This window comes from Periophthalmus magnuspinnatus, chromosome 8 (assembly GCF_009829125.3).
Source record: "Periophthalmus magnuspinnatus isolate fPerMag1 chromosome 8, fPerMag1.2.pri, whole genome shotgun sequence".
NCBI classification, from domain to species: domain Eukaryota; kingdom Metazoa; phylum Chordata; class Actinopteri; order Gobiiformes; family Gobiidae; genus Periophthalmus; species Periophthalmus magnuspinnatus.
Window position 1 is genome coordinate 23,298,714 of NC_047133.1, and position 27,924 is coordinate 23,326,637.

Sequence of the window (27,924 nt, forward strand, 5' to 3'; positions counted from 1 at the left end):
GCAGTTTTTTCCCTCAAGTCTCTTTCTTCTAGTGGTGCATAATAAAGTAAATTGATCATCATTTCTATGGGAGTATACACAGTGTTTCATCATGGAAATTCTGGCTTACTGCAACGCTTAAGACTCCACCTGAAAACATATGCACAGTGCCTCAAGATGTCTTGATTTAGAGCAAAAGGGAATCAGCCCAGGCTTTGATCCTTGTGCTACATGGTTAATGTTGCCGGTCTCGTTCTGGTTTAGTCCCAGTTTAGTCCTGATTAAGTTCCAATGTCGTTGCCGTGTAGTCCATGTGGTTTGATTCTAGCTTTGTTCTTGTACCTCCCTGATTTGATCCTTCTTTAGACCTGTTTTGTCCTTGTTTATTCCAACATGTCTCATTTCCGCTTCAGCTGAACTTGCGTCTCTATAAATTCCTCCAGTCTGTGAAAAACCATATGTCATCTTTAATCAGGCGACACCTCCACTAAATCATTTGCAGGTGGACCATCTCTCAGCACACTTCTTGGTAATTACCTCAATGATTTAGAAAACTTTAGCCCAAACAGCTCTTCATTTGTGTGTTTGATAATAAAGTGATTAATCAGAGTGGACCGGTGGTGACAGAGGGAGACCAGGATGATCGAGCAAAACGGATGCCATCCATCATTGACTCAGCTTTGCATTCCCACTTCAAGTCTGTCTGTGCTGGCTCTGCTGCGCCTGTGCAGGAGGCTCCAGTCAGGCAGAGCGCTCCGTCAGCCTCGTAAGGAACATGACAGCCAAGCAATGAGAATGTTTTTCACCTGAGCAGATCATGGAGTTGGACTGCTCTGAACAATGACTATTTTGTTGAGAGACGTGTTGCAAACAAAAAAAAAAAACAACAAAATTTTCAAAAGCACTCTTAGTAGAAGTTTTAAAACTATTTGGGAGAAGGATCTCTGTACATTTGATGATGACACATGAGAGTCAATAATGGAGGGTTTATGAGAGAGGCTCGGGGTAACACAAATATCTAAATAGGTGTTATTTTACCCCATCAAGGCCACATAATATTGGTATTGGCAGAAATGATCTATCTTGAAAGTGTCAGAGTCCCACAGGTACTTTTATACATGCTCGTCTAGAGGCTATGCTTTCTGATATGGATGAAATATTAAACTACATACAGGGCTGTCTGCCATGTCACCTGCCCAAGTCCCTTATCCCATAGATACTTTTTCTTTGTACTAGTGGAACATTTTGGTAAATTATCTGTTCTATGGTGAGATTTGAGCTGTAGAAGGTTAAATTATGAACTTCTATGACTCATTATAGACACAAACTACGTAAGTGTTGCATTTTGTTATTTATTTTTTGCCGTTCATATTTTTTGTAACAATATTCTACATTTAGCATACTTTTTTGAGGATAATTCTGCTTTATGGTTTGGTTTTAATATTACCGTTAATCGTCTGTATTTTCATGAGCAGTAAATCGCACTTTGTGACAGGCTAATGTTTGAAAATGCTTTTGTCTATTGTTTCAAATTTTGTGTGGAAGTCTTTGCTTTTGGGTTGTTTGTCCTTTGGGCCCTTCCTTTCGTTTTTATTTTATTTTGTGTAATATATTATTGAAAGATGACTTACTCTGTTGTCTGAGCTGGGGATCATAGTGTCTGTCATCCAGGAGCCAAACCTTGACCCCGAGGCTCGCACCGTGATGGGATTACTGACTCCAGTGAGCTTCCCACAACCTGCAGGCCAGACACAACAACAGTGACATTTTATTTATCGATGGTATATACACAGAACACAAGATCTGTCACATCCCATTCACACCCAATAAGTAAAACATTGCACATAAAATATTCAGGCACGATCACAATCTCAAGGGATTAAGTAACTTTCCACCAACTTCAAAGAATAAGGCATAAAGGACTACGATTTCTATTCTTAAAAAATACATTTGTTTTAAAATATTCATCAAAACACAGCCGAGAGCTCTTGTAAAACCACTCTTGTGTATATATTTTTGGTCCTGACTCACATATGCCATTTTACATCCAACTTTCCATTAACTTTCTGTATCCACGAGTTTCAGAATGATGAAACATTCGGGCTGTTGCCATAGCGATAGCAATTTAAAACAAAGTAATAAATCCTCAAATTGCATCCGTAACAGACAGATTTTTTGATTTTTATTGCACATGCTTCTATGCGCCAGACTTTTACCTATTTGCAGAAACAAGAATTTAATCTATTGAAAAACATATATTTGCAACAATATCATGAGCTCACTGCTTGCTCACTTGATTGACAATTTCTCCTAAAAGTTCACTTACACTTCTGCAGATTTAACCCCTCTCCCCTTTATTAAAACTCCGTATCAAAACGCATATGGATCTTTACACTTGAGAGGACAGTCCTTCTGGCATGTGTTCGCTGGGAGATATCAGGAGAATTGGCTCTAACGTGATTCACACACACGCAAGAGGAAATGTGGAGAATGTGTGGCTCAGATTTCCATTTCCATGCAAAGATATAGTCTGGGTGGATTACCGCTCAGAGGGAATGGTTCTGAATGGTTATGACAGCAGTGCACTGTACCTAGCTTCTGCATACAGGAGTGCAGCCTGGTTTCCAACAGCAGGACTCTCTGCCGCAGTTCTTCATAATCGTAGGCGCCCATCTCCTCCTGGATGGCCATTAGCACCAGAGACAGATTCCTCACTTCTTCTCGGAGTTTGAGGATCATTTTGGCGTCGGTTTTGTACTGTTCCAAAACAGGTAACAAGGGGAGCAGCTGGGTCACCTTGACTTTCAACTCCTGGGGGACACAGAATGTAAAGGTCAATAATGGTTGGGATAGCTTGGCTGGATAATTGCAGTTTCTTAATGACTTTCTCGTTTTTAATAACTCTAATTTATTTTTAATATAACAGGACTGTAATTTGATTGCATGATTGGTTGATTGGCCTCAGTATAATTTGCAGCCCTAAAATAATTTTAATTTGTAATAAGGTTTACATTATGACTGGGCAATAGTTCAAATTCTAATCAAGATTGAAATTTCATTGTCAATATTTGGTTATTGGCTTTTAAGAAAATTAAGAAAAATAAAAAAATTTAGATCAATATGAGGAAAACAAATCATAATTACTTTGTGCCATATCACCCAACCCTAGTTTAGATACTCACAGTTAAACCCATGACTCATGTTATGGTTAGTGAAAGTGAAAAGGCCACTTAATCCTAAAGTTCAGTCCAGGCACAGGAGCCCACAGTCTGCAGAGGAGATACAGGGCTCAGTGAAGAAATGGGTGTATCAGTAAAGTGCACTGGCCACAGCAGGGGCGGTTTCCTCCTTGTTAGGGTTTATCGTAAATCTGGTGATGGAGCAGCTCTCAGCCCCGTGGCGCCACATCATAAATCTCATTTTCCCCTTTTCAAGCCACAAAAATTCGGTCTCGTTAATCTCCCACACTCCGCCATCGGCAACTTTGAGCTCCACCCATTCATCAGCCAACCTGCACCGGTCCAATCCTACTATTGTAAAAATAGAAGCTTTTAATATGGAGTCTCATTGGATTGCAGAGATTTGCATTCAAAGTATAAGTAATGCAATGTGCACAGTTTAGACGGCGAAGACGGATGCGTTCACTAAGTTCATAAGCATCTTTATTAGGTTTACAGCCAATAGAATTACTTTGATGTAATATACGGAAGGAATGCGCAGTCAGTCATGTCTGCGCTGAAGTGCCAGCAGTGGAGAACTTTCACCATTTATCAAGGCACTTTTAATCAAACTGTTTAATGCACAATCTAATATCTATAAGAGAAATATGCAGAGGAGCAGGACAGTCCCTGACAAGGAGACAAAAAGCCCCACTGATAACAGCAGCGCAGTCTGAGCTTGTGGAGCGATAAGAAGTAAAGGCAGTGAATGTATGTAGCTTTTATGTCACGATGGACTACAGTGTGTAAAGTCAAAGAGCGGCTAAGAGAGAAGGCAGGCCAGGATGTAACGGGCAGCCGTTTAATAATTCAACAGTGTGTGAATTTGTTTAAATTTCTGCTGTGTCTAGCTCAATGACTCAGAAAGAGTTTGGGAATTAAATTGGAATGTAGCAGTGCATATGCAGCAGTCTGCCGAGAGTTGTCCTGAGTTTTATTGTCTATGAAGAGCAAAAGAGATTGTGACCCATCTGCCAAAGTTTGTGTGCGCTCACAATGAAGCACTGCATTCATTCACTACTAAACAATGACACTGACATACAACATACAACAGATCTATAACAGGTTACGCAGTTTTTATGCAGAATAAGACTGGATTTTTTGTTGTTTGTGGAAGAAATTGTTGTTCTTCAGAAATTGCAGCCTTGACGTTGTGCTAATTGCGTCCATTCAATTTGCAATTATGGTTCGACTGTGTTTGATCTTGCGGTTGTATAGAACCTTGTGCTGAAGGCAAACAATTACCTGAAAGCCCTTTGGATTGAGGCTGCGCGGGTTATCAGAGGCCACCTTCAGCTTCCCGTCCACCACCTTCATTAGACTCTCAGTGTTCCTCACGTACTGGAGGTCTCTGTATGTCCGCAGGTCCAGCACCTCCATGGACTGGCTGATGTTCTGGACCTGTTCAACACAGTAATGAAGAGTGAGATGCAAATCAACGTCACACATTTTCATTATCTTTTTTAAAATGCAAACTCAACACTCAACTTTACTTATTTTTGTTGTCCTTTCGCTAATGTGTGTTGTTTTTGTTTCTAGTAATTAGTGTCAAGTCGTGATCACACACACTTAAATCGTCACATCTTTTACTTCTAATATTGTACACAAACACAAAATCTTGTTTTACCATTCGCCAAGAGATTCACAAATTCTGTGTAATATTGTATTGGGTCCAATCCAAAACAGCTTGTTGAACATAGTTATTGGTTGAGTTATATGGCAATTAATGTATTGGATTGCACACTATTAAAAGAATAACTTTTGTAACTGATAATAAATTAGCCCATTTGGATCAGTGTGGAATAGTTTTTATAGAAGATACAATATATAATGCAATATTGGGACTGAAGAATTGTGAATTAAAAAGTATAATTCACAATTTACTATACTATGTTAACGCTATACATCTTCCTACTAGAATATTCCAGCAGTATCCATTGAATATTTGTAGTACACGCTCTTCTTTTCCCCAGTCAGGGAGCACAGAACATATTATAATTTGTGTTTCTTTTAAATCATATTAAATGTCTAGTTCAAGGATGTTACTCCATAGTTGTATTTGCAAATCACGGCTTAACACGGTGACACTTTTCCTAATTTATTAAAATATACCATTATTTATTCAGTAAATCACTAAGTCAGAGTTGTTCTCAACAATTTATTTCCTCCAGGGCGGTGGCAGTTGGACACACAGTAATTATGCCCACGTTAATATTTACAGCTTGCAAATGAAGTCAGTTTTCTAAAGTATATTGGGATGCGAGATAGCTCACATTGCCCTGAAGTCAATAGTTTTTACACTGTTAATTTTTACTAAGTATGTTGCTTGCTCATTGCTGTACAACCCACTCTGTTGCTGCATAACAAGCCTACTGTTCCTTACGCCCCCTCATCGCCTGCACACAGCACCAACTTACTCCTGACAGAGATGCACGACACGGGGCTAGTGGTCCTATATAGTACGTGTATGGGTACGCCTGCCTGTCCGTATAAAGGGGCAAACAGCATCCCCAGTTCAAAATAAAACACATATTTGAAGTTATTGACTGAAACATAACAAAAATGTAACAAGTGGCATATTTCTGAGGTCATGGTTTGGCATGAAGTTTGTTTTGCACCATTTGCCAGTTAGCTCTATGACGGCCCCCTCACAGTTACTTTGCATTCAGCCTACTGTTCCCACTCCCAGCTCCTCTCCCACGACTCAGACGCCGACCGGGGAACGTTTGATCTCTGTGAACATTTGCTTCAACAACTGAAAGTTAATATGACATCAGTGTATAGGGGAGGTAGTTGAGAAAGAGAGGACGTATGTAACAAGAAGCACTCAATGAACACAGACCCCCCACCAAGGCAATTTATTGGCTCATGTATGTTGAGCTCTGGCATCTACCGCAGCTATATGCAGTCTAGAGGTGCGTTCACAGTTGGGACAAAAGTGAAACTAAACCAGTGAGATACAGGGCTAGAACAAAACCTATAATAAAGTCCAGATTAGGATCAACTTCAAAAACGAAGATTTAACCAGAACAAGTGTAAACTCACAGCATTGTGTTACCTTAAAACTGACACACTGTGCAGTTTATAGGCCTTTACGCATCCCACACTGGTTCAGGGGTATATGCTCCATCAGACAGATCCCCAGTCACACAGTTGTCTAATATTTGTTCCATCCCTGACCCTTGTGCTTCTTTGTCTTCTCTTTTGATTTCTATAAGTGTCTTGACTAGTCCAGGTTTAGTGTAGCTGCTGTTTAGTTTCCATCTATGTGACCAAACTTAACAAACATATATTAAAAAAGATTAATGAAATGTGGCTTAATCGTTGCACATGTTGTTCAACAAATGAAAGACTAAAAATGAACAGAAGGGACAAGATCCAAGCTCCAAATTAAACAGTTTGTATTTAATTTATTCATTCTGACACCTTGTGAATGGAGTAGCTGCCGGGACATCTCACGAGAATACAAACTCCTTCACAATCAGATTACAAATAATAAACTATTTGGTGTCTAACTTGTGGCAAGTGTTTTTAATTTTTATTCCAGTCTCACGTAGGTCAAAATACAGAGTTATTTTTTCCTATGTGCATGGTTGCGTCGCACTGTTGTCCTTCAGGCTCCGCAGCATTGTTTGTCTGCACAGAGGCTCTCAGCAGTTACTCGTTTACATTCTTTGAACATTGTGGCTTTGACATTGTTAGCATACCCTCGGCTCTTTGTGTCCAGGGGAGTTGGTCTATTCCGGCTCTTTAAAGAATAAGGATGCGTTATAAAAGTGGGTTCATTTGAGGATGTTCTGACAGGGATGGCATCTCACACTCACTTGGGCATGACTCAGTACAGCTGACCACAGGAGTTCTAATTAAGCTGGACTAAATGGAAGCACTTGCTATGCATCTTATAGGCGCTTTTAGAGGGCAAGAGCGGGCTAAGAGATGAAATAACGAATACAAAAATATCATAACTTTGCCAACAGTTTTGCTAACCACTAATAACAGTAAAAGGCCAGTAATGTTTCAGCATTACTGCATTTTGCTTTAAGGAGAGTCACTTTTACCTTACATAACCTTTCAAGTTTTTGTAACTAAAAGTTTCCTCATTCAGTAATAATAAAATGAGCCACTATGGTAATTCCTTAAATATAATGCTACTGTAATACTATTACTGCTACTACCATGACTACCACTACTACTACTACCACAACTACCACTACTGCTACTACTACTACCACTACTATTACTACTACAACTACCACTACTAGTACCACTACTGCTACTACTACTACTACCACAACTACCACTACTATTACTATCACTATTACTACTACTACTTGTCCAATTGTCTACCACTACTACTTCTACTACTACTACTATTTCTACTACTACTACTACTACTTGTCCGATTGTCTGCTACTACTAGCAGTCCACATAATCACTAACTTGAATGGATTTTAGTGGTAATGCTGTGTTTTTGTCTGCACAAGACATTATTGTACATGTACTGTATATAGTTTCTCATGAATGTATAATATTTAGCTTATTAAGGTGTAGGCTGTGATTATGGGTAGATGTGGTGTACGAGTACTGTATTGTGAATGTATGTACTGTAAGTTTGTGAGAGACCTGGTGATCTGAGGGCAGTGATCTATGGATGAGTTTTAAGATATGATAAGATAAGATATAAGATATTTTTTCCAGCAAGGGACAAAGGATGAAAATTAGCACTGGCTATAATCCTGCATATTTACAGGTGTGGGATTCGTTCCCCATGCCTCTGTTCTTAATATGCATTGTCCCTTCATTAAATAATAAGCAAACAAACAAACAAACAAACAAACAAACAAACCTACAACTACTACTACTACTACTACTTGTCCAATTATCTACTACTAGTACTACTACCACTACCACTATTACTACTACCACAACCACTACCACTGCTACTACTACTACTACTACTACTACTACTACTACCATTTGACATTAAAAAAGTTAAATACAAAAACTCGTTGCCCACCGCATGCACTTTAACCTGACACTCAAACACAAGCGAAAAAATGTTTTTTGTTGTGTAAGGTGTAAAAGGAAGTGAGGCAGACATAACTGAGAAAGTGAATCTGTTTTATAGATTTTTGTGTCTCATAGATTTGTCTCTGTCCTGAAGGATCGGCTGGATTTTTATTTACCACACCCCTCACCATGAGACACTGTTTCACTGAACCCTTATTGGAGACTGTTTCCATTTTAGTTTTGGTGTATCATCTTATTATTTTCACATGGGCTGGTCTTGTATGTTTACTCATGTTATGTATTAGACAAGAGAGCGGCAGAAAATTACATTTGCATACACACATCACAGTAGGACAGCTCTCAATTAAGATACAGCATGTTTCCAATTATTACAGAGAAAAAAAATGATATATAACATAACAGTATACCGTAACTGTATTTGTTTTGAATTAGTATTACTCTAGATAAGTGTATGCAATTTTCATGTAACATAGTCACTCAATACATTGTTATTTGTAAGTTTTTAAAGCGCTCAAGTCCTCAATTTGAGTTTTATTTAATACTCAAGTTACCAAAAATGATGTGCCTTAAGTGAGTCCAAGGAATTAACCCTAAATATAACCGTATATATAACAGAAACACACAATAAACACACGCACAGTACTTTAGAGGTTGAGGCTGCAACACATTATTCTATGCTTGCTTAATATTTATCTCAGTCAATGTATGAAGTCCTTGCCAAAAAGTACAACATTATATTCAGAGGTAAAAGTGATTCAGCGTTAAATGGTGTAAATGCAGGTGAAGTTAGGACTGATGGTGTGTATCAGTGTAGAGTTTGTGTACGCGTGTGTCCGTGTGTATGTGAGCGTGTCGTGTCTGGTGATGCTATGGACAGCTGTCACCTTCTCCATGAGCTGCCGGAGCTGTCTGCTGCGTGGGTCTCTGTTACACATGTTCTGAGCCGGTGCCACCACAGTACAGATACACTTCCCATCTGCGTCCTGCGCCGAGCTGTAGATCTGCCAGCCCTCCTCGGGACTGGGGTACAGGCCCTGCAACCAAACACATATTTCAATCAGGAGAGCCAAATGAGTCATAGTTTAGAGAATAATTGATCTTCGGTGCCAAATGGCTGCACAACTTTTTTTAGACTGTCAAGTTTTACGATTACTGCGAGAAGAAACATCTCGGGTTTATTCGCAAACACATTATCATACCTCAGTCTAGTATGTGACCATCAAATGTAAAACAACCTGCCACTACAAGCAAAACCAGCCATAAATATGCATTACCTGAAACAATATACAAAACAAAGACATTGCTCTGGGTTTCAGCATCTTGTTACTGCATATGCAACATTTTGAAGATATTTTCTCTATTCAAAAGGTCTAATACTTTGATTGGTAAATTGCTAATCGGCAGCAACTACTTTTGAATAAATGCATCTTAAAATCTCTATTGACTTAACATTAGGCTAGCTGAAAATTATATCAAGTATGACACACACTCTCGAGTTCAATGAAATCAAGGTTTCTGAATGAAAAAGTTACTATGACATACACAGCACGATACAAAAGGACTTTGCTCTTCCCGCTCTTCACTCGCATTTCATTTCATGTTAGCATTCATCCTATCAAATAAAGCCTACGGCGGAAAATAACTTGAAACGGGCTTTGGTTGTTAGACCCTGGAAGGTAGAGATGTTTGAGATGCAATGAATGGAGAGAACGGAGAGGATTTTTTTTTTTTTTAGGAATCCTTTTGGTTGAGCAGCAAAGTTATCTGACAGATGGCAGGAGGTTAGGTTGAGGGTAGGAAAAGTTGAATACCTGTTTCGGCGTCATTCAAAGTAAGAAAAAATAACAGGGAAATTGTATGCAGACTATATATACTGTTGTTTATGCATGGATTTCAGAATGTCTATGGTTTGACACAATATTTCACCCTGTCAGCACATATCAACAGCAAAATACAAAAACTTTTAAAACATTTCTTAACTAATCCATCTATATAACAAGTGTCGCAGATGGTAAAACGTCTCTCTTCTTAGTATCGTGATTAGTCAGGCTCATTTCGGCACCATTAGTTAGCTGCAGTCACATTTTCTATACAGCACACACACTCCCTCTTTTGGCCTTGTCAAAAGTTACTCCTTCTGAAATTTAATTAAGAACTATTGATTTATCCAAGTCCTCAAAGTCGTTCACAGTCAAAATATAGATGAGACTGTAATAAAACGCTGAAGAGGTACTGACTCTCGAAGGTGGATTTTGTTCATACCTGGATTTGGCAATTTGGCTTTGGAACAGTTTATTCAATAAGCATCAAAGCCTTTATATCTCACATTTACAGTGAATTATGATGTAGAAAATTGCTTAATCCTTCTGGCTTAAAAAATCTATCAAGGAATTGGGATGCAGCCATTGCGATACCATATACAAACTACGAAAACAAACTTCAAAAGAATCACCAAAGATTAGAGGGAAAAAAATGTGATTGGGATTAGATTTTGATTTATAAACTTCACACGTAAATAAGAATTGACAAAAAGACTGAAATATGAAATGAAAAACTACTCCAAGAATCCCACACATTTCAGAACTATATGGTTTGCAGCTTTCCTACAGAATAAAACAGGATATTTCGCTGTTGTGGAGTAAACACCATTGCAATTCGCTAATTACGCCCATTCTAATTTAGTTTTTGATTCAATTGCAGTTAATCCTGCAGCTCTACTAAAGATAAACACATAAAATAACTGAAACGGAGCACTTGGGGGTTGTAACCGACTTGAAACTGTAGGTAAATGTCAGGCTTATCTAGAGTCTAGACGAAAAGAGAAGAAGAGGGAATCCTACAGAGCAGCGCGAAGACAGAGAAGTTAATAAGTTTGGACACAGAAAGGAAATAGAGCTGTTCAGGATCGATAATGCTGCACGATACCAGTGGGGGAGGGGCAGACCTAGGCAGACTTGATAGGAGTATAGATGTCTCTCTCCAGCTAATCCAATTCAAAGTAATCTCTGTATTGGAAATGCACAGGCGCACACACACATGCATAGACTACAGAACAACCCCATTCTCACTGCATCTAAACACATATAAAACTAAATGTAATGACGACAAGAGGAATGGCCATTTTGGTTTCATGAAATTAAAGACCTATCTGCATAAGTGGGTGGAATGAGGAAGTGAGGACGCTGCCCTCTCTTTGCTCCGGTTCACATTAAAAAGTCTTAAGGGAGGAGAAAACGGTGCGGTTGGAGTTTTAACTAGTCGCCACCGCGTGTACTGTCACATTTCGTCAGTCCAAACGATCCCCAGGCACCGTGCCCCCCACTTTTTACCCCGCTCCCCCTTGTTTCTCTTATGAGCCTGCTGCTGTTTATGTCTGCTTTCTGAATTTACAATGGAATTTACTGTGTTTGTGTGAGCTACGGGAAAGTAAAGTAGTTTATGTTGTTAAAGGCTATCAAAGCCATCACATTCATAAAGGGGTTACAAGCCAGTACTTATGCCAGACCCAAAGAAGGTATACAAAGCTAGTCAATACTAAATACTCTTTTTAATGTGTGTTTTTTTTTTTTCCCTCAACTTATTATAGCAGGGAAAATGGGAAAAGGAATACAATAATGAAGTATATTGATGCCAAATGAGCACATGGACATGCTGATTTCTAAAAGTACCACTATTACATCGACCACCTGCTTGTTTCCGTAGACGTGTTATTAGTTTGCCAAGAATCTTCTCAATATAGCATTAAACCTTTCTATCAATGGAGGGAACCACCCACCAGAAATGTTACACAGTGAATCATTAAAGCGAAATCTAATTTGAAGCAATATTTCCAAGTAATTCACCCGGGTGCATATTAATGAGAAATGGTCTGCGCAGTAACAGTGAATGAACAATGAAAGTTACCCCCGTTCTTCAGACTCATTCTCGTCTCTTTACGCCCAAATAGACCTGACACTCTAAAAAATGATGGGCTCTGCGTTTCAATTACCATTTCATTATTCTCCACTGTTTTAGAGCGTCACTTCAGGCACATACAGGCTTTTCTGTCAGCACCTTTCCTGTCATTCTTCAGCGCTCTACAAGGCAATTGGGATGCCTGTCTGTGGAGGCCAAAGATGAAGGCGTGAATGAGACAAAGAGGCAGTCGGATCTCAACCCGTTTCTTTGAAGATTTTTGATGCGTTTTTTCTTTATGTCGTCACCTGGGGCGCTATTCTGATCCTTGTCTATTCACCTGGTGCAGATCTGCAGCTGATCCCTGTAAGACTTGCTCTATATAAACTTTATGGTTTAGCATATTGGTACACAGGTATTCATAACACCCAGATGTGTTTGCTGTTGTAGAAGTAGGGCATATATATATTGTCGCTGTCAAAATACACCATATTCTTTCATTACACCTTATAAAGACGTTATTGCTGCCGTGTTTTACCAAAGATTTGCAACCCTTGAGGCCAAAGTTAAATCATTATAACATACAATGACTGCTTTGGTATATCTTCAAAAAAAACTTCATTACTTTTTGAGTTATTGCTAAAAAAAACCTTCCAGATAACAAGTTCAACCTTAGTAGCGGAATACATTTGAATTTCAATGTCAAACTGAATATGCAATTATAATTAAACCTAAAATGTCAAATCATTTCAGATGAGGATGAGACAGCGCTGGCCTGTGTCTCCTCCAGTTCAGGTGGATCACATTAAAAAGTCTTAAGGGAGGAGAGGAAAAGGGGAAATTCAATGTCACCTTGTAAATTCAATAATTAAACCTAAAATGTGAAAAAGAATTGTGCATGTTGGCAGGGTTGGGTAACTACTGCTCTGTGACATTGTAAAGATGATTTAACAATGCACCAGATTGTCTATCATTTCAAATAGTTATTAGTCACTGTCAGTGGTCAGTTGGCTGCTGTTTTATTTCTGGGAAACAATAAACTATATAATGGCTATTGAATGTGTGTGATAGTCACTTTATTCTCTTATGGGTAGACTCCAGTCCCATAAGCTCCTACAGCCACCTGCCTTCACTATAATGTAATCTATATGTGGGGGGTGATCTGCCTACGCGCCGCAAATCCCCTTGAGGCTGAGAGCTTTCCTTTGAAAATGGATGTATAAGGGTCTGTCCATTTGCCATATTGCTTTTCTCCTTCCAAGACATAACCGTTATTAGAGTCACACTGATTTGACAATAGGTTACATAGTGGGCTGCAATATGCAACTCATTCAGAATCCTATATAGGGGTAATATGCAACCCCTTCATACTTTAGTGCGCATGCTGGGTATTTCTTATGCTCATTTACCAAGTTGGGAGGATTGCACAGGCCTCTTTCCTCTTCATTAATGTTTCATAGAAGCTGTGCTGAAATTAACCGCGTATTTGAATCAGTTCCAGCTTTATTACCACCCTCCTACCCATTTGGCTCCAACTTCACCATTCACATTTTAGACCATTCAAAACTCTGGCAAAAATGTGATTCTTAAATGCAAATGCGCTTTGTCGTATTGTGCTCTCTTGTGCCAGAAGATCTCAGAAGAAGAACATATAAACAACCCGTCTCTTGGGGTACAGCTGAATAGCAGTCTATTTGAATAGGTTTTGAAACCATGCCTTTATGTAAATATAATTAAGTCCTTTCTCTGCATGGGTCATTGACATTGGTTCATTTAACATAGCATTCACGCAGAGTAAACTTGGTTGCATCAACTCATTAAAAACAGAAAATAACAAACAACTGGGAGTCTAATATTAGCAGTGGGCAGACATGCAAGGAATACATTTGCACGTTGCATGTGGCGCAGGTACCAAAGGTTATTTCAGAGGTACTGTAAGGTCTTCTGTGTTGTAAAAATGAGTCGTTTAGTTCAGTGTTGTTTTGGGTGAGGCGTACATTTAAGATGTAAGCCTGTTTTAGTCATTGATTAAGGCTGGTTTAATATCAGAAGCCCTTTCATCTGTTCTATATGTCCACAGCCCACTGCACTAAAATGTGTTAGCAAGCAGCACATCTGTAGTCTTCTTTTCTCAGTTTTATCTCTCCGTCCCAAATATTCACCAATTAGAAGTGAGGGATGAAACTGCATATTTAAGTCGTAGATTTGAAACTGAAACTGTCATGGCCGCTCTGCAGAAGCCCATTAGAGAATAGGACAGCGGCGATGGAAGCAACAGAAAACCACAGGGGGCTGAGGCAGTTACTCACCAGGAAAGAAGCAAGAATTTTAGCATGTCCCTTCCCCTCTCTGTACATCAGGCAGAATCATCCCTGCCCAAAATTACACTGTACCCATTTTGCTTACCCACGTCGCAATACATGAAAGGAGGGGCATCGGATATTAAAAATATTTGTGATGATTCTGTGAGTGAATTTCGAGAGGCTAAAATAAATGCATTAACAATACACGTACAGTATGCAGTTTGTTTTGGCACACTTGGATATATCAACACTAATATATCATGTAGAGTTGGGCTGAGTAAAAACACATTGCTCTTTGTTTCTGTCAAGTCACCAAAGCCCTGCCAGTCTGTGTCCTGAAGATAACCTCTATAACATCCACTGCTCCCAACAGACAAAGGTAAAGTTACAGATTTTCACTTGAGGGAGGTTTGTGGTTTGACAGGAGAGAGAGATGGCTCTAATTTCCTGTAGCTTTGTTGAATACCGACTTTGTGCTACATTAAAAAAAAAAAAAAAAAAAAAACAACCACAAGAAAAATCCCTGCTGCTAGAGGGAAACAGGAGATAGAGCGCCTGCTGAAATAACGCCTTTTGGACAACTCATCCTCAAATTAGAGCCGACACTCCAAAATTAAGAGACTATGGAAAAGTTCAAAAATGTTTCATGTCATTGAACAAATGTAATGCTTTGTCATTTTTAATAATTACCAGGCGTCAGAGAGACTTTCCCTTGTCCAATTACGCATTAAAGATACTTAAATCACTGAAGAGAGGTACCGGATGGACTTCCTCTGGCGATTCATTACGCGGAGTCTGAGCAAGGCAGCCGTAAAGCCCCAGTCAAATGAGATCATAAATCTGTAGCACACTACTTTATGAGCATGACAGAAAGTCTATTATAACTTTCATAAGCAGCACGCACAGGGGCCAGGGGTAGCAGCATGGACATGGATATATCTGACCCATGTGTAAGAAGGTACTATATAGCTCACTGTATATCTGAGAGATCACAGAATATAAAGGAAGGTACTGTTGAGATAAGTCATGAGGTGTGAAAATGAAAAATCAAACTTGTTCTTCAGTCAAATGTTCATCCTATGTGATAATAAAAGTCACCACTCTGAGGCGCTATTATAAATGACCCATAAATATGCACTCATCTATTTTTCATTGATTAAACTGTTTGTCAGGGTTGTTTTTGAGGTACAAAGAAAAGCATTTGTGGAAAACTGGAGACTCTAACAGCATAGTATCCAATAATCAACTTGTTTCTACCTATTCCAAGCCGATATTTGTTTTAGCTGTTAATGTAATGCTCTTTTATTGGCTTAGCGATTAGTGTTCGTCATATTCAGGGCAAAGTTGGACAGAACATTTCCTTAACTATCGCTTTACTTTTTTCAACTTGTTCCTTAACTTTTTTTCTAAGCTGTGGGTGCTGACTTGCTTGAACTTTTCCTGTCTTGCAAACTATTTTTAACATCCTTGCCCTGCTCCGAGCAAACAGTGTTGTGCCTTCAAGACATGAGCTACAGTTTCTTGAATATACCCTATAAACACACAAACTCAGGAGTTACACGCACACACACACACGCACACACACTCTCGTCTAATAAATGATGTGTCCATTGGCCAGCTGTTGGGGTTTCGAATGCAACCCAGCCAGGTCTCACCCAAGGAAAAGCGATTACTACAATGAGCGCCGCGTGGTTGCCAGTTAATAATATGACTCATAAACTCATCGCGCTGCCCTCCCTGCTGCCTCCTCTTTCCTCCCTGCTGCTTTCAGCTTACTCCCTCCCTCCTTCCATCTATCCATCCATCCATCCATCCATCCTTGATCTTTCTCATTCTCAACTGCAACCTGCCCACTCCAATCTGGCACATGTTTGACTGACAGTGGAGCAGGGGACTGACTTGTTACCAGGGTTTAGTTAAAACTTTTATTGCTTTTGGACCTTTTATAGAGTGAGAAACAAAAAAAAAAAAAAAAAACATTTGGCAAAGGATTTAACTGTTAGACTGGGAGCAGGAGGAAGACTATTAAGGCTGGCACTTATAGGTGAACAAGACAAGACAGAATAAAGCTCAGGTTCAATTTGACTTTAATCTGGATCGTTATAGCCGTGTTCTGCTCTTAAAGTGTCTAGTTTTAAAAGATGAATAATCCAAACATTATGACTACTAACTGATGCCATATAGAAGTTTGTAATGAAGCATATATACAGTATTTTGGCCTAAATGTTTATATCGTATACTAGGGTAAGAGACTTGAGTTCACTGCATAAGGGCCAAGGAACAGTGGTGAAATTGTAACAACAAAAGGCTCCAGTTATTTAGGTGATCTGATAATAATTTAATCCCAATCCCAGTCACCCGAAATATTTCAAATCTCATCTGCACTAAATCATTGTGTGCACAACCAGCATCTGTGACATTGGTTGAACTTGAACAGCTGTAAAAACTTGGCAAAAGCATTATTTTGTCTCCAGATTGCCCTAACTTGAATGCTGGACAGAAGCGCCACATCTTAACAAGAATGACACTAAAGCTTTTATACCTTTTGGTGCAAGTTGCTGTCACTGTGCCCGCTGGAAAAAAAACAAAAAAACATTTGGCAAACCACTCTTTGGCTGTTAGCTGGGAGCAGAAGAGCTCGATTAAGGCTGGCACTTAGCGGGAAAGGGAGGTGAGAGCCGCGAGAAAACAGTGCGTAAACTGTTAACTCCCTGCTAGGTCTTCATTAGAGGAAAATATGGATTACCGAAGTCTGTTACTAAACCCTCGAAAGAGCAAAGCAATACATCCCAGTTAAGTTTCGTTCTGTTTTCAAACTAATCAACTATGTCTAATGATTGTGTGGATGGTGCTAAAGGATCAATCTTGTTTTGTTTACACCTATAATTAGATTCTTTACATAAGCGCTAATATTACAAATGTCCTTAACAAGATTACAAGATTGACTTTCAATGTTGTTTGCTGCGGCACACTGTCCATTCAGCAGAGGACACCTGTCAAAGTTTAAAACAACTCAAATAAATTATAAGAAACAGGTAGTAAACGTGTAAGTAAGTGCACAAATAAAAACCTGAGCCACTGTTGTGTAGTGCTTAATCTATTGTCAAAAATCAATTTTTACAACGGCCTTTATGGGATTGAATAGTGGATGTTATAAAGTTTACAGTGCTGTGGACAGACAGTGCCTGGGTGCGGAGAGGTGACCCCAATCATTTTCGGGCTCTGTTGATACGGCGTCTTCAGATGGGGCAATATTTTCTCTTGCTTCATAGCTCTCTTAAGTCATATACCAAAGCGACAACACTGTCTGCCCTTCAGAATAGGACATTTCACTCAAGCTTTTTGATTTCTTATTACTTTACACAATGGTGACTTTTTGGGGTACAGCTATAAAGGTTACACATACAATAGGATATGTAGTGATATACAGTACCCAAAAATGACCTTTTTTATCACGATTCATTCAGTTAGTGTCTTTATATATGCAATTATGAGGTAATTAAGGCTGCTTGCTTTTTCTTAGAGTTCATACTTCACTCTGATTGGTCAAATCCACCTGTCACTCACTCACGATCACGATGTAGGCTGAACAATAGGAAGAATGAGTTGCATTTAACAGAGAAGCACTTAATGGTAACAGCTATTTAGTAACAACCTCACCAAAATAACATATTGTCACAGGGAGATCAAGATTTGATTTTGACACCATATTGCCCAGTCCTAATATACATGTACATATACACATACATATACACATACATATACACATACATATATACTTATACTGTTAATGCATTTGAGATACAGTCTTAATTTAACAGTGTAAGTATCAACGACCAAACCTGACAAAACTGGATGAGTTTTGGCAATGTATAACTACATCTGGTAACATTTTATTGGAAAAAGGCCAAGATGTTATTCATGTGAGCTGTATTTTAAGGCTAGAGGCATTTCCACCCACTTATTATTTTTAGCATCTGGGCATCATGACCACAGATTTTTTTACACTATACCAAGAATACGTTTATGTAACACTTCATTGATTCATGGGTCAAATTTGTTCGAAAGTGTTCAGTATTTTGAGGCTGAAGCTGATTATTTGGAATTAGTTGTATTGGGCACTATATATTATTGTTGTGTCGTATGAAGCCAGTGTATTTTGGCATATTCTGCAAATCAGTAGCAAATTTCAGCACATTTGATAATACAGCTAAAATGGCATATGTTCCAAAGCTCTGTGTACTTCCAATCATGGCTGACTAACAGTGTTTCTCTATAGAGTATATATGTTACTAGATGTGGTATAGACTTGCCCAAAGCTTAATTGAACATGCCAGACCAGTGTCAGTGTGTCAGCCTTGCTCTGCTCATTAAAAAATACAGTTTTGCTCGGCCTAGATGTGCTCGAGTGGGCAGGCGGCGCTGAGTGGCACCACAGTCAGTCAGCTGTGCTCCTGGATCAGCTGTTTAGACACGAGAAACGCAGAAGCTACTGAAGCAGACTTGGAAAATAGCTGTGAGCTGGGCCACGCATGGGTGCCACAGAAGAGAGAAGAACAGTGCAATGGCCACTGGCGGACTAGCACCAAGTGTCAAAACGCTCTGGTTTGATTATCTTTGATTGGTGCTCAAAACGTTATCTGAGTCATAATAGCTGCACACTTCATCACACACAAATGTGTCATTAAAAGTGATGGGGCTTTGAGGCGAGGATTCATATTAAAACATGATTTGGTGTTATTGTTTATGACGACAGGATCTTCTCATCTCAAAGGAGAGACGTTTTCCATCAAACCACCTCAATTATATGAAACTTTGATGAAACTTACTTCAATAGCACACTTTCTCTCCTCAGTACTTATGAATGAGGGCTGCTTCAAGGAATATATCCTCCAGATACAGCTCTATTGTAGTTCATCTTTTGAAGTGCAAATGATGGTGCCTTGATTAAAACTTTGATACCAAACAATGTTATGAAACCCTTTCAGCACTACTGTGCCTTTAACCACCTAATGAGATTATCTTGTGGAAAATGTGTGAATTTGGATAAAGAAGAAAGCCAAATCCAATTACTAATGCACACCTTGCTGCAAATAAAGACGGCAAATGGCAGAATGTTGTTTTCCAATAAACAATGCAAAATGATGAAAGTGGTTCTCAGACAGATGGACCTTTACTCATGAGAGCAGCCCGCTTTAAGACAACTCGCTGTGAATATTTGAACCAAATCACTGCATGAAGTGAGCATGCAAGCACACACAGACACAGATGGTTCTACCCCTCTTGGGACGTTTAATTTCTCTTAATCATTTTAACAGACAAGGGCTGTGTTGAATGAGACTGAGCCAACAAAGACATAGGAGGCAATCATTGACTGCAGATGCACAAGTTAATTAGCAATTCCATCACTTGAGATTTTTGTTTGATTAAGAGCATCCCTGGCCCATCTCAAAACTTCCAAAGGCATGCATAATGCTATACTTCAATACCACAGTAACAGGCTGCACCTCACTATCCTGCCCCAGCAGCCTCTAAATGAGAGCTGCTTCCCTCAGCCCAGAGCACCCTGACACATCACATCAGTCTGAACATCACTCAGAGCACCCTGCTATCCGTCAAGTTGGCAAAAACATATGATTTATCCCAGCCATCCCCAATGCAGTTTCTTTCCTTTTTAATGCCATTTACCACCTTCTTTGTTACACATAATCTAACTATGACACGCAACCTCACTAGACTTTGCTCACAACTGTATATGCACATACCATATACCCATGGTGAAAATGAATGAAAGAATAAACGGATATTTTTTTTTTTTTTTACTGATAACTTTTAATAACATTCAAACAACACTACCTGACGCTAATGAAGTGATACCCATCAACATGTGTTACATACTTCACAGGCTATGGTACTGCTCATACATCATTTTTTGTCATATTTTACTAAAACAATCTCTAACTTACTATTACTAACTTGTATATTTCTATTTTTTGATACTACTGATAAATAAACAGAAAATGCCACTAAATGGAAGTAATACATACGCTGACGATTCTTTCAGAGGTGCCACCCCTGGAGATGCTGGTGCCATTAAGTCCCACGAGAGAGGGGAGAGTCTGGGACATCCAGTTGGTGACCATGGCCATAGTACTGAGCACCGCCCCGATCTTCAGCATGGGGACACTCATGTTGTCAGCCTCCCTTTGGGCTTCCCCGTGCCCTGCCCTGCCCTACCTTACACCGGACCCCACTCTCGCCCCTGCAATTCCTATAGGCACAGTGAAGCAGCCAGCCAGATCAGCGTGGTAGCTTTCAATGCACCGTGACTGAGCTCATCCACCAAAGGGACAGCTGGAGACCGGTGAGAGGAAAAATGCTCACATCCAGAGGCACCGCGACTGCCTCCCCCCTTTCTACCCCTCCCTCTCGCTCATCCCTACTCCCCCCTCATCTCTCTCTTTCTCTCTCTCTCTCCCATCAGCTTCCTCAAGATGCAGGGCTGCGCATTGGCTGCCTCTTCCCCTCCCAGTCAGCCTCGGCTCTATTCTTGCCAGCCCATTTTTTTCCTTTATCAATGCTTGGCTCTTATTTCCTCTGACATTTCCCTGTTTTTCTGTGACTCATATGGTGGTGTGGCAGGGCTGCAACATCATAAAGGAGCTATGAAGATCAAGGGTAGCAAGAGCTCATGAGGCTGTACACAATGACATATAGCCACTGTTGTAGACTGATAGTATCCACAGAGATATAGTACTGGCCAGGGGCATTGTGGGAGTTGTGGTCACATAAGAAGCCAGATTAATCAAACAGATGTGAGGGGGCCCTGACAGCTAATCTTGTTTATTTTCTTTATAATACATTACTTCGCACTTATGCCTGGAGCTGATTTCAGATTTTAGTTAATTTCAGTGTCTTCTTAACTATTGATATTTTAGAATCACAGTACTACGTTGAATACTAAGTTGGTCTTGGTCATCTAGTTGGACTAAACTGCCTGCTATGACTCTCTTGCAGGGGGTTCTATTCACTGCAAATGCACATGTAAGCATATTTACTCAATTCTTTAAAATTAATCATAGTTTTTTACTTGTGTCCTTGCAACAACTTTGAGCAGTGTGCTATTGTGTCATTAAATAGCCAAACAGCCATGCATTATAATGACGGAGTAGCTGCCGAGACAAAATGCCCAGGTCATCTCTCCCTCACTCTCTCTGTGCCTCCAGGTCTGCTGACTTATTCATTTTGTCAGTGGTGGATGGTGTGCCCGCCCCGGCTGCCACACTGCCTGAGTGATAGGGGCTCCTCGTGTGGGGTGTATGCTGAACTCTTATGAGAAGAGACAGCTTTCTGTGCCCCATCCAGAATCTGTCAGCCCTCCTCAGTTCACCTGTTGGCTTCAACGTCACCCATAAGTCTGTCAGGCTCAGTGAGGGCGATTCATAAGGACACACTGCTCCCTTGTGGTTAAATAAAGAATTGCATGTACTCTACCGCTGTAAGACCAGACAAATCTACTGCTACAGATGTGTGTTCTGGACTCAACAAATGAACAAGTAAAAATATATGATGGTCACAGTTTATACGGATCAGAAAGGAGATGATTAATGTATCATCTCTGATCACTTTAACAATAATTTAAAAGGGCCTATTTTAACACAACACATGCTCTTATCAGGTTGTGTTTTATAGCCAAAAAACAGGTAATATGTACGAATTCACTGAACTATAACGATAACGGTGTACAACACTAAACGCTTTTTGCAACAATCAATTAACATGAAGTGAGTGTCCCGTTAATGCAATAACGCCTTTGTCCACATGGGAGCAGCAAAGACCTATAATTGTCCTCTCTGCGCTGTTAGAATCTGGTGTCAGACTAAGTAGATTAAAGTGACAGTCCATTAAAATGCTGGTAATTAAAGCAATTAATTATTGATTGGGGAGCGCAACCTTCCTGTGTACAGTCTGATTGTAGCCATGCACTGTGATAAATGATTAATACTGCAGGGGATTTCAACCTGTTGTTTCAAGTGATCAAGGCTGTGTCATTTCTCAGTCTTCCAGGTCTGATCCCTAGTAAAAGCCAAAGGTAAATTTGTCAACTGGACAAAAAGTTGCTTTTTGCTGCTCATCCAAGGCTGGTCAGATTGTTGGTGGACACTGCCTTATATCTATCTGCACGGAGGAGTTAACAAAACTGAAACTGTAAACAGCTATTGTTTACACTTTTATCTTAAATGGGCCTATATTCAGTTTTATTGGGCCTAATGGTTCACTCTATTATTCTCTTTGTATCCTTGTTTGCTTTGGGTCTGATGATGGAGTTATATTTTGGGGACAGATGATATAAGACCCCATTCCTGTTCAAGGAAGGATTGTCTTGCCTAACAAAAATTGCTTCTTCAACTCTCCTCTCAAACCATTTCTTTGAAGAAATAGTTTGTCTGACCAAAACTGAAGAAGTGTCTTGGATGAGCAACAAGATGTCTTTACTCCTACGACTTTTTGTTCAGTTGACAGACTTAACTTTGGCTTTTACTATTTACACTATTTCAAGTGATCAAATAAACTGCTACATCTGAACCTATGTGTCCCTGGAAGCACAATATGCCTGTTATAACACCTCATCAAATTATCTCAGCAAATATAGACCTTGGACTAGAAATAGCCACAATAAGGCAGGAACACACTGCATACAAAGGAAGAGAGAAAAGACTTATAGATGTCTTTGGATGGAGGAAAGGACCTAGTGACACTGAATAGACAATAATCTAACTCTAACTCACCACTGCTGCTTACCACAGTCTGAAACATTAATTATGTCTCACATTTGCAACAATGCAAAGTCAATTTTTTCCAAGTAAGACAATTGCTAAAATTGTCAGTTTGTTCTATCAGCCTTTTGTGCTTCCTAATCAACCTACATTGTCTATTTCTTTGCAGCCATAGTTACAGTAATGTGCACAAAATGTGCTCAGGTCAAATGCCAGTCTTTGTAAAGAGATGGCCATAGGAACAATGTGTGTAATTGTCATGCTGAGGACAATGTGCTATATATGCCAGTGCGGTGGTGTGTGCCAGTCCACTGTCTAATCACAGAGTGTGCTGGCAGAACAAGCTCTCATTAAATATCAGCCAGAGACCGTTTAACCTGTATTCATTTAATGCCTTTTGATTAATTTTCACAGCATTTCCTCGTCAGTTCCATTTTAATAATTGGCCAGACTAATTTTGTCTGCATCCTGCTTTATCATTATCATCCATTCTCAGTCACTTTTGTCCTCTCATTCTCTGTTTTTTATTTAGCCCTGCTCCCTGTCCCTGTCTCTTCTGGCTGGCTGCTGGCAATGGGTGAAAATATCATATCATGGGTTTCTATTTTACCCTGCGTGTGTCCTCTGCAACACTATTTCAGTCTCATGCTTTGTTACAGCTTTCATCTTTCCTTTTACATGTTTGTTAGCTGCATTTTTCAGGCAGTTTGCTCTACAGACGTGCTGTGCGGTATTTTTTTCATCATATTTTTTGTCATTTTCAGTTAAAGGTTCATAAACAGCTGAATCTCTTCTTCTTTCCTCCCTGCCTGTGGGTATGCTCTATAAAGGGCACTTTTAATCAGTTCAAATGGTGAAAATGCCCAACAACTGCAGAGCCGGCAACATTTGTGCACACCCATGGATGGCACTAGAGCTCCACGCAGCCCTCAGGCCATAAGGACAAGTTATGACTGAGAAAACCATACTGGGAGGCTAGCATGGTTTAAAACAAATGCTATATGAAGATCTCGTCCACATATAAGGAAGATCTCCTGAGATTTTTTTTTTCATGCTTTTCCTTTTGGATAGCACAAAAAAGTGCTGGTGAGTTAGTCTCTTGAGATTGAGAAAGTGTGGTTTCAAAAAAGCAATGCAGCAAAGACAGGAAAAATATGAAATAAAAACAAAAAAAATGAGAAAAATATTGTGAACTCGGTTGCAGAATTTATTTATTGAGTCAAAATCTTGTCCTGTCTCTTTCTTAGGGGCTGCATCTTGTGTCAAGCCTTGTCTTGTTGGAATTGTGTCTCATCCCATCCATGGTAGTTATGTTCAAAATTGTGGATCCTTGTTCAATATTGTGTATCCTTGTTCTTAAATTGATTAAATCTCCTATTGTATTATTACTATTATATGTTATTTCCTCCCTTAAGTAAAGTACATGATGTAATTATTTCTACACTTAGCTTTCAGATTCCTGTTATATGCAACATGCCCATTCTAAAGATGTAATATTTTGTTTTAAATTATTAATCGCTATGGCAATGTTCCTAATTTATCCTCATTCTGAAACCCATGCACAGGCTATTGTATACTGCGGAGAAGATTGTAATATGTGACTTCTCACTGAATCCTAGTTGCGTTATGTTTTTTCCAGTTGAGACGCAGAACCAAATGACACCTCTTGTAATTATCTTGGTTGTAGAAATGCAGTGCTGTGTGGCTGCGGTGTTGGTGCTGCATTCAAAACCCTGGCTGCTCTCGTCTGTCTCTGAGAATACTGGCCATTTTGTCTGAGTCATAACTCATTAATTAGATGATGGACACGTCCGCCTGCCGCCTTCAAAAAGCATCAGGATCAACATTAGTGTAAACAAACCGTAACCTCATTACCATGGCAACCCTGTGCATAGCATAAATAGGCTGTACCCCTGAGTTTAGGCTGTGGATAGTGTTTTGACATAGTGTTAGAAGTATTAAGATGATTAATGATTAGATTTTGTACCAGGCAGGCTCACCTACTATACAGTCAACACATGCATGCGGTGACCTCTGCATGCTAATCTGGAGTACTCATTCCATCACTGCTAATAAATTCACTGTTTTCAGGCACATTCACTGCAGACTGAGGAGTACTGTAGCTTACAAATATAACCGACTGTACAGAAATGATGACATGGCATTTGGGCTTTAACCTAATTTTATTTTTTCTAGATGCTCTCTACAATGATCTCTCCGGCTGACTACTACATAGTACAAGAGAGTACTGCATGCATTTTGAAGCACATATTTAAACACGAGAGCAGCAAAATGTATTCTTATAAAAAGCTATAACAAATCAGCTAGTGTGACCAATGAAGACCACGTTATAAGAGATGACAAACTTATTACACATTTAAGAAACACACTTGGTAATGCAGGTCTTAAAGGAGACATGTTATGACTTTTATCAACTTTAAATTGTGTTTAATGGCGTTCGATCATCATTTCTCAGTTATATTTCTATTGATTCACCCACCCCGTATCCCCGTCCATTTCACTGTATTTATTGTGATTATTCAAAAAAAAAAGCCAACAGAAAAGCTAGTAAATTAAAATCTGCTGCTTGTTTCACTAGGAAGAAACAGGGCCAATTAGTTTTGTAATTTTAAAGAGTTCATGAACCCATTTCTATTATTAAGCCATTTTAGATCAATATTGAAGTTTAGAATGAACAAATGTAAATAAATGGTTTATGCATGTTATAGTTTATCACTAAATAGCCCAAATCTAACATGTCTCATATTAATAAGCAGGTGCAGAAATGTGTGTATGCAGTTAAATAATGACGTAACACCTTAACAACAAATTAAATGTACACAAAAAATACCAAAAAAATTAAATAAAAATACACAAATGTGAACATAATTTAGATTAGCTCATAATGGATGACAGAATTCTTCATAAACAGAATTCATTCATTCATTGCAGGGATAATTTGTGCATCGATGTAATGCATGCATCTGCACATGTCTCCCCATGTGTCTGCGTACTGTTCTCTCATTGATTTTTGTCATGTTTCAGCCTCTCTCCGTGTGTCCGTGTGTGCTTGCCTGAGCAGAGCTGTCTCTCCACTGCTCTCTGAAGCCTGCACAGCTCTAATGGTGGGATCTGTCATGGAGCTGGGTGAGCTGTGACAGGGACATGACAAGACACTGGACTCTGGGCTTAGACTCTACTGAACCGAGGCCAAAATCTGGATCAAAACAGCTTAACAGCACCAGGCCTATCCCAATACTGCTTAACTACAATAACATCTGTTAACAGGTGAGAGGCGGGGGGTCCAGTGGGAACACACAGGAAGGAAAGTCAATAGTGAAACTGTGAATGCCAGACTGCATTGACTGTAACGTACAACACAATGAAATACATAAGACCGTGCATGCACCTTCTTCACCCATTTCAATCACACACTGGAAGCCTTGAAGAGTGTCTAAAAATAAGAAGCTAAAATAGAGAAAAAAAATATATAGTCTCTGATTTTTGATTTAATGTTGGCCTTTGTAAGATTACTTTGCTGAACAGATGACAGCTGCTTTGAAAATTACTTTTTTCATTTCTCAAAAAACATTCATGACTTTTTTCAGTATTTTGTTTTCTTGTAATGAACAAAAAGAAAATTTTAAAGATCTCCACTAGTTGTTATCCCTTCTGCTAAACACGTGGTACCCAGATATAAAATCAGCTCAAAAATATGGTATGTTACTAATAAATCAAACAAAATAAACAAAAACACTGTGAACGTTGGTTTACTAAGTTTGGTGGACTAGCGCTTGAAAATGTGTAGTTTCACATCAGTCATGGTAGTTTGTGGAAAAATGGTGAAAGGAGCAATGAGTTTTATAATCATCATTTAACAAAATATAGAGATATATAGCAAAATTATTTCCTTTTTTTTATAAATATAAAAAACAGTCAAGATTTTTAGTAAAATTGTAAATATAATGACGCAAACTGCATTTTATTATTTTTTTTTAAATGCATACTCTAACCAGTCATTTGCACTCAGGTTAAAAATGCTAACCAGGTAATTGTACTGAGCAGTGGCAGGAGCTAATCAACAGTAGATTTTGCAGCAGACCCTGTTCACTTAAGCCTCCCCTGTTACCCACATTGAACTTTGGTATTCGGATTGATTGCTGCTGATTACTCCCTTGATTACAATCCACATAGTCAATGGGAGGTTATACAATGTTATATCTTGGGTATTTTCCATGAACAAGTCTTATATGCTGGAATATGAGATCGCTCAATCACACATAAGCAAGGCTGTAGCACATTTAGCTTGAAGCACGCTAAAGAAAAGCCTTGATCATTGCAATAGTTCAGAATGCCACAGAACGGCAATCAGCTGCTGTGGTGGTGCATTTTGGGTAACAGCACGAATCTACCCAGCTCCGAACCGATGCCAACCGCACCATCTGAATACAACCCCGCACGCTGCTTCCTGTCGCAAAATGTGCCCAGATGAATTGCCCACCCACATCTCATCCATACTTATGAATCTGCACAATTACTATAATAATTTCCTGGTTTATACAGTACAACCACCTGATTACTACGCCCCCCCTTTTACCAAAATCATAATTTTTCACGAGCAACTGTGGCATCCTGACCTTTTCTACCATCCAGCTAATCAAACATTCTCTGTGTGGCCTATGGGAAGCTATTCCTGTAAGTGAAATAATTACTGCCGCAAAT

The 27,924-nt window shown here is 39.3% G+C and overlaps 1 protein-coding gene across 2 annotated transcripts in view; it reads right to left on the reverse strand.

Moving 5' to 3' along the window:
- The window catches only part of olfm2a (olfactomedin 2a), a 47,421-nt gene that overhangs the window by 4,696 nt on the left and 14,801 nt on the right, over positions 1 to 27,924 (reverse strand). Inside the window, exons 1-5 of one of the 2 annotated variants that reach the window (XM_033971765.2) lie at positions 20,473 to 20,777; positions 9,113 to 9,262; positions 4,443 to 4,598; positions 2,571 to 2,790; positions 1,611 to 1,717 (exon numbers count right to left, since the gene is read on the reverse strand). In XM_033971765.2, coding sequence (XP_033827656.1) covers positions 1,611 to 1,717; positions 2,571 to 2,790; positions 4,443 to 4,598; positions 9,113 to 9,262; positions 20,473 to 20,616 — 777 coding nt within the window. In that variant the 5' untranslated portion in view covers positions 20,617 to 20,777. Of the gene's footprint in view, positions 1 to 1,610; positions 1,718 to 2,570; positions 2,791 to 4,442; positions 4,599 to 9,112; positions 9,263 to 20,472; positions 20,778 to 27,924 lie in introns of those variants that run through there. The other variant, XM_033971766.2, reaches the window with a different exon arrangement.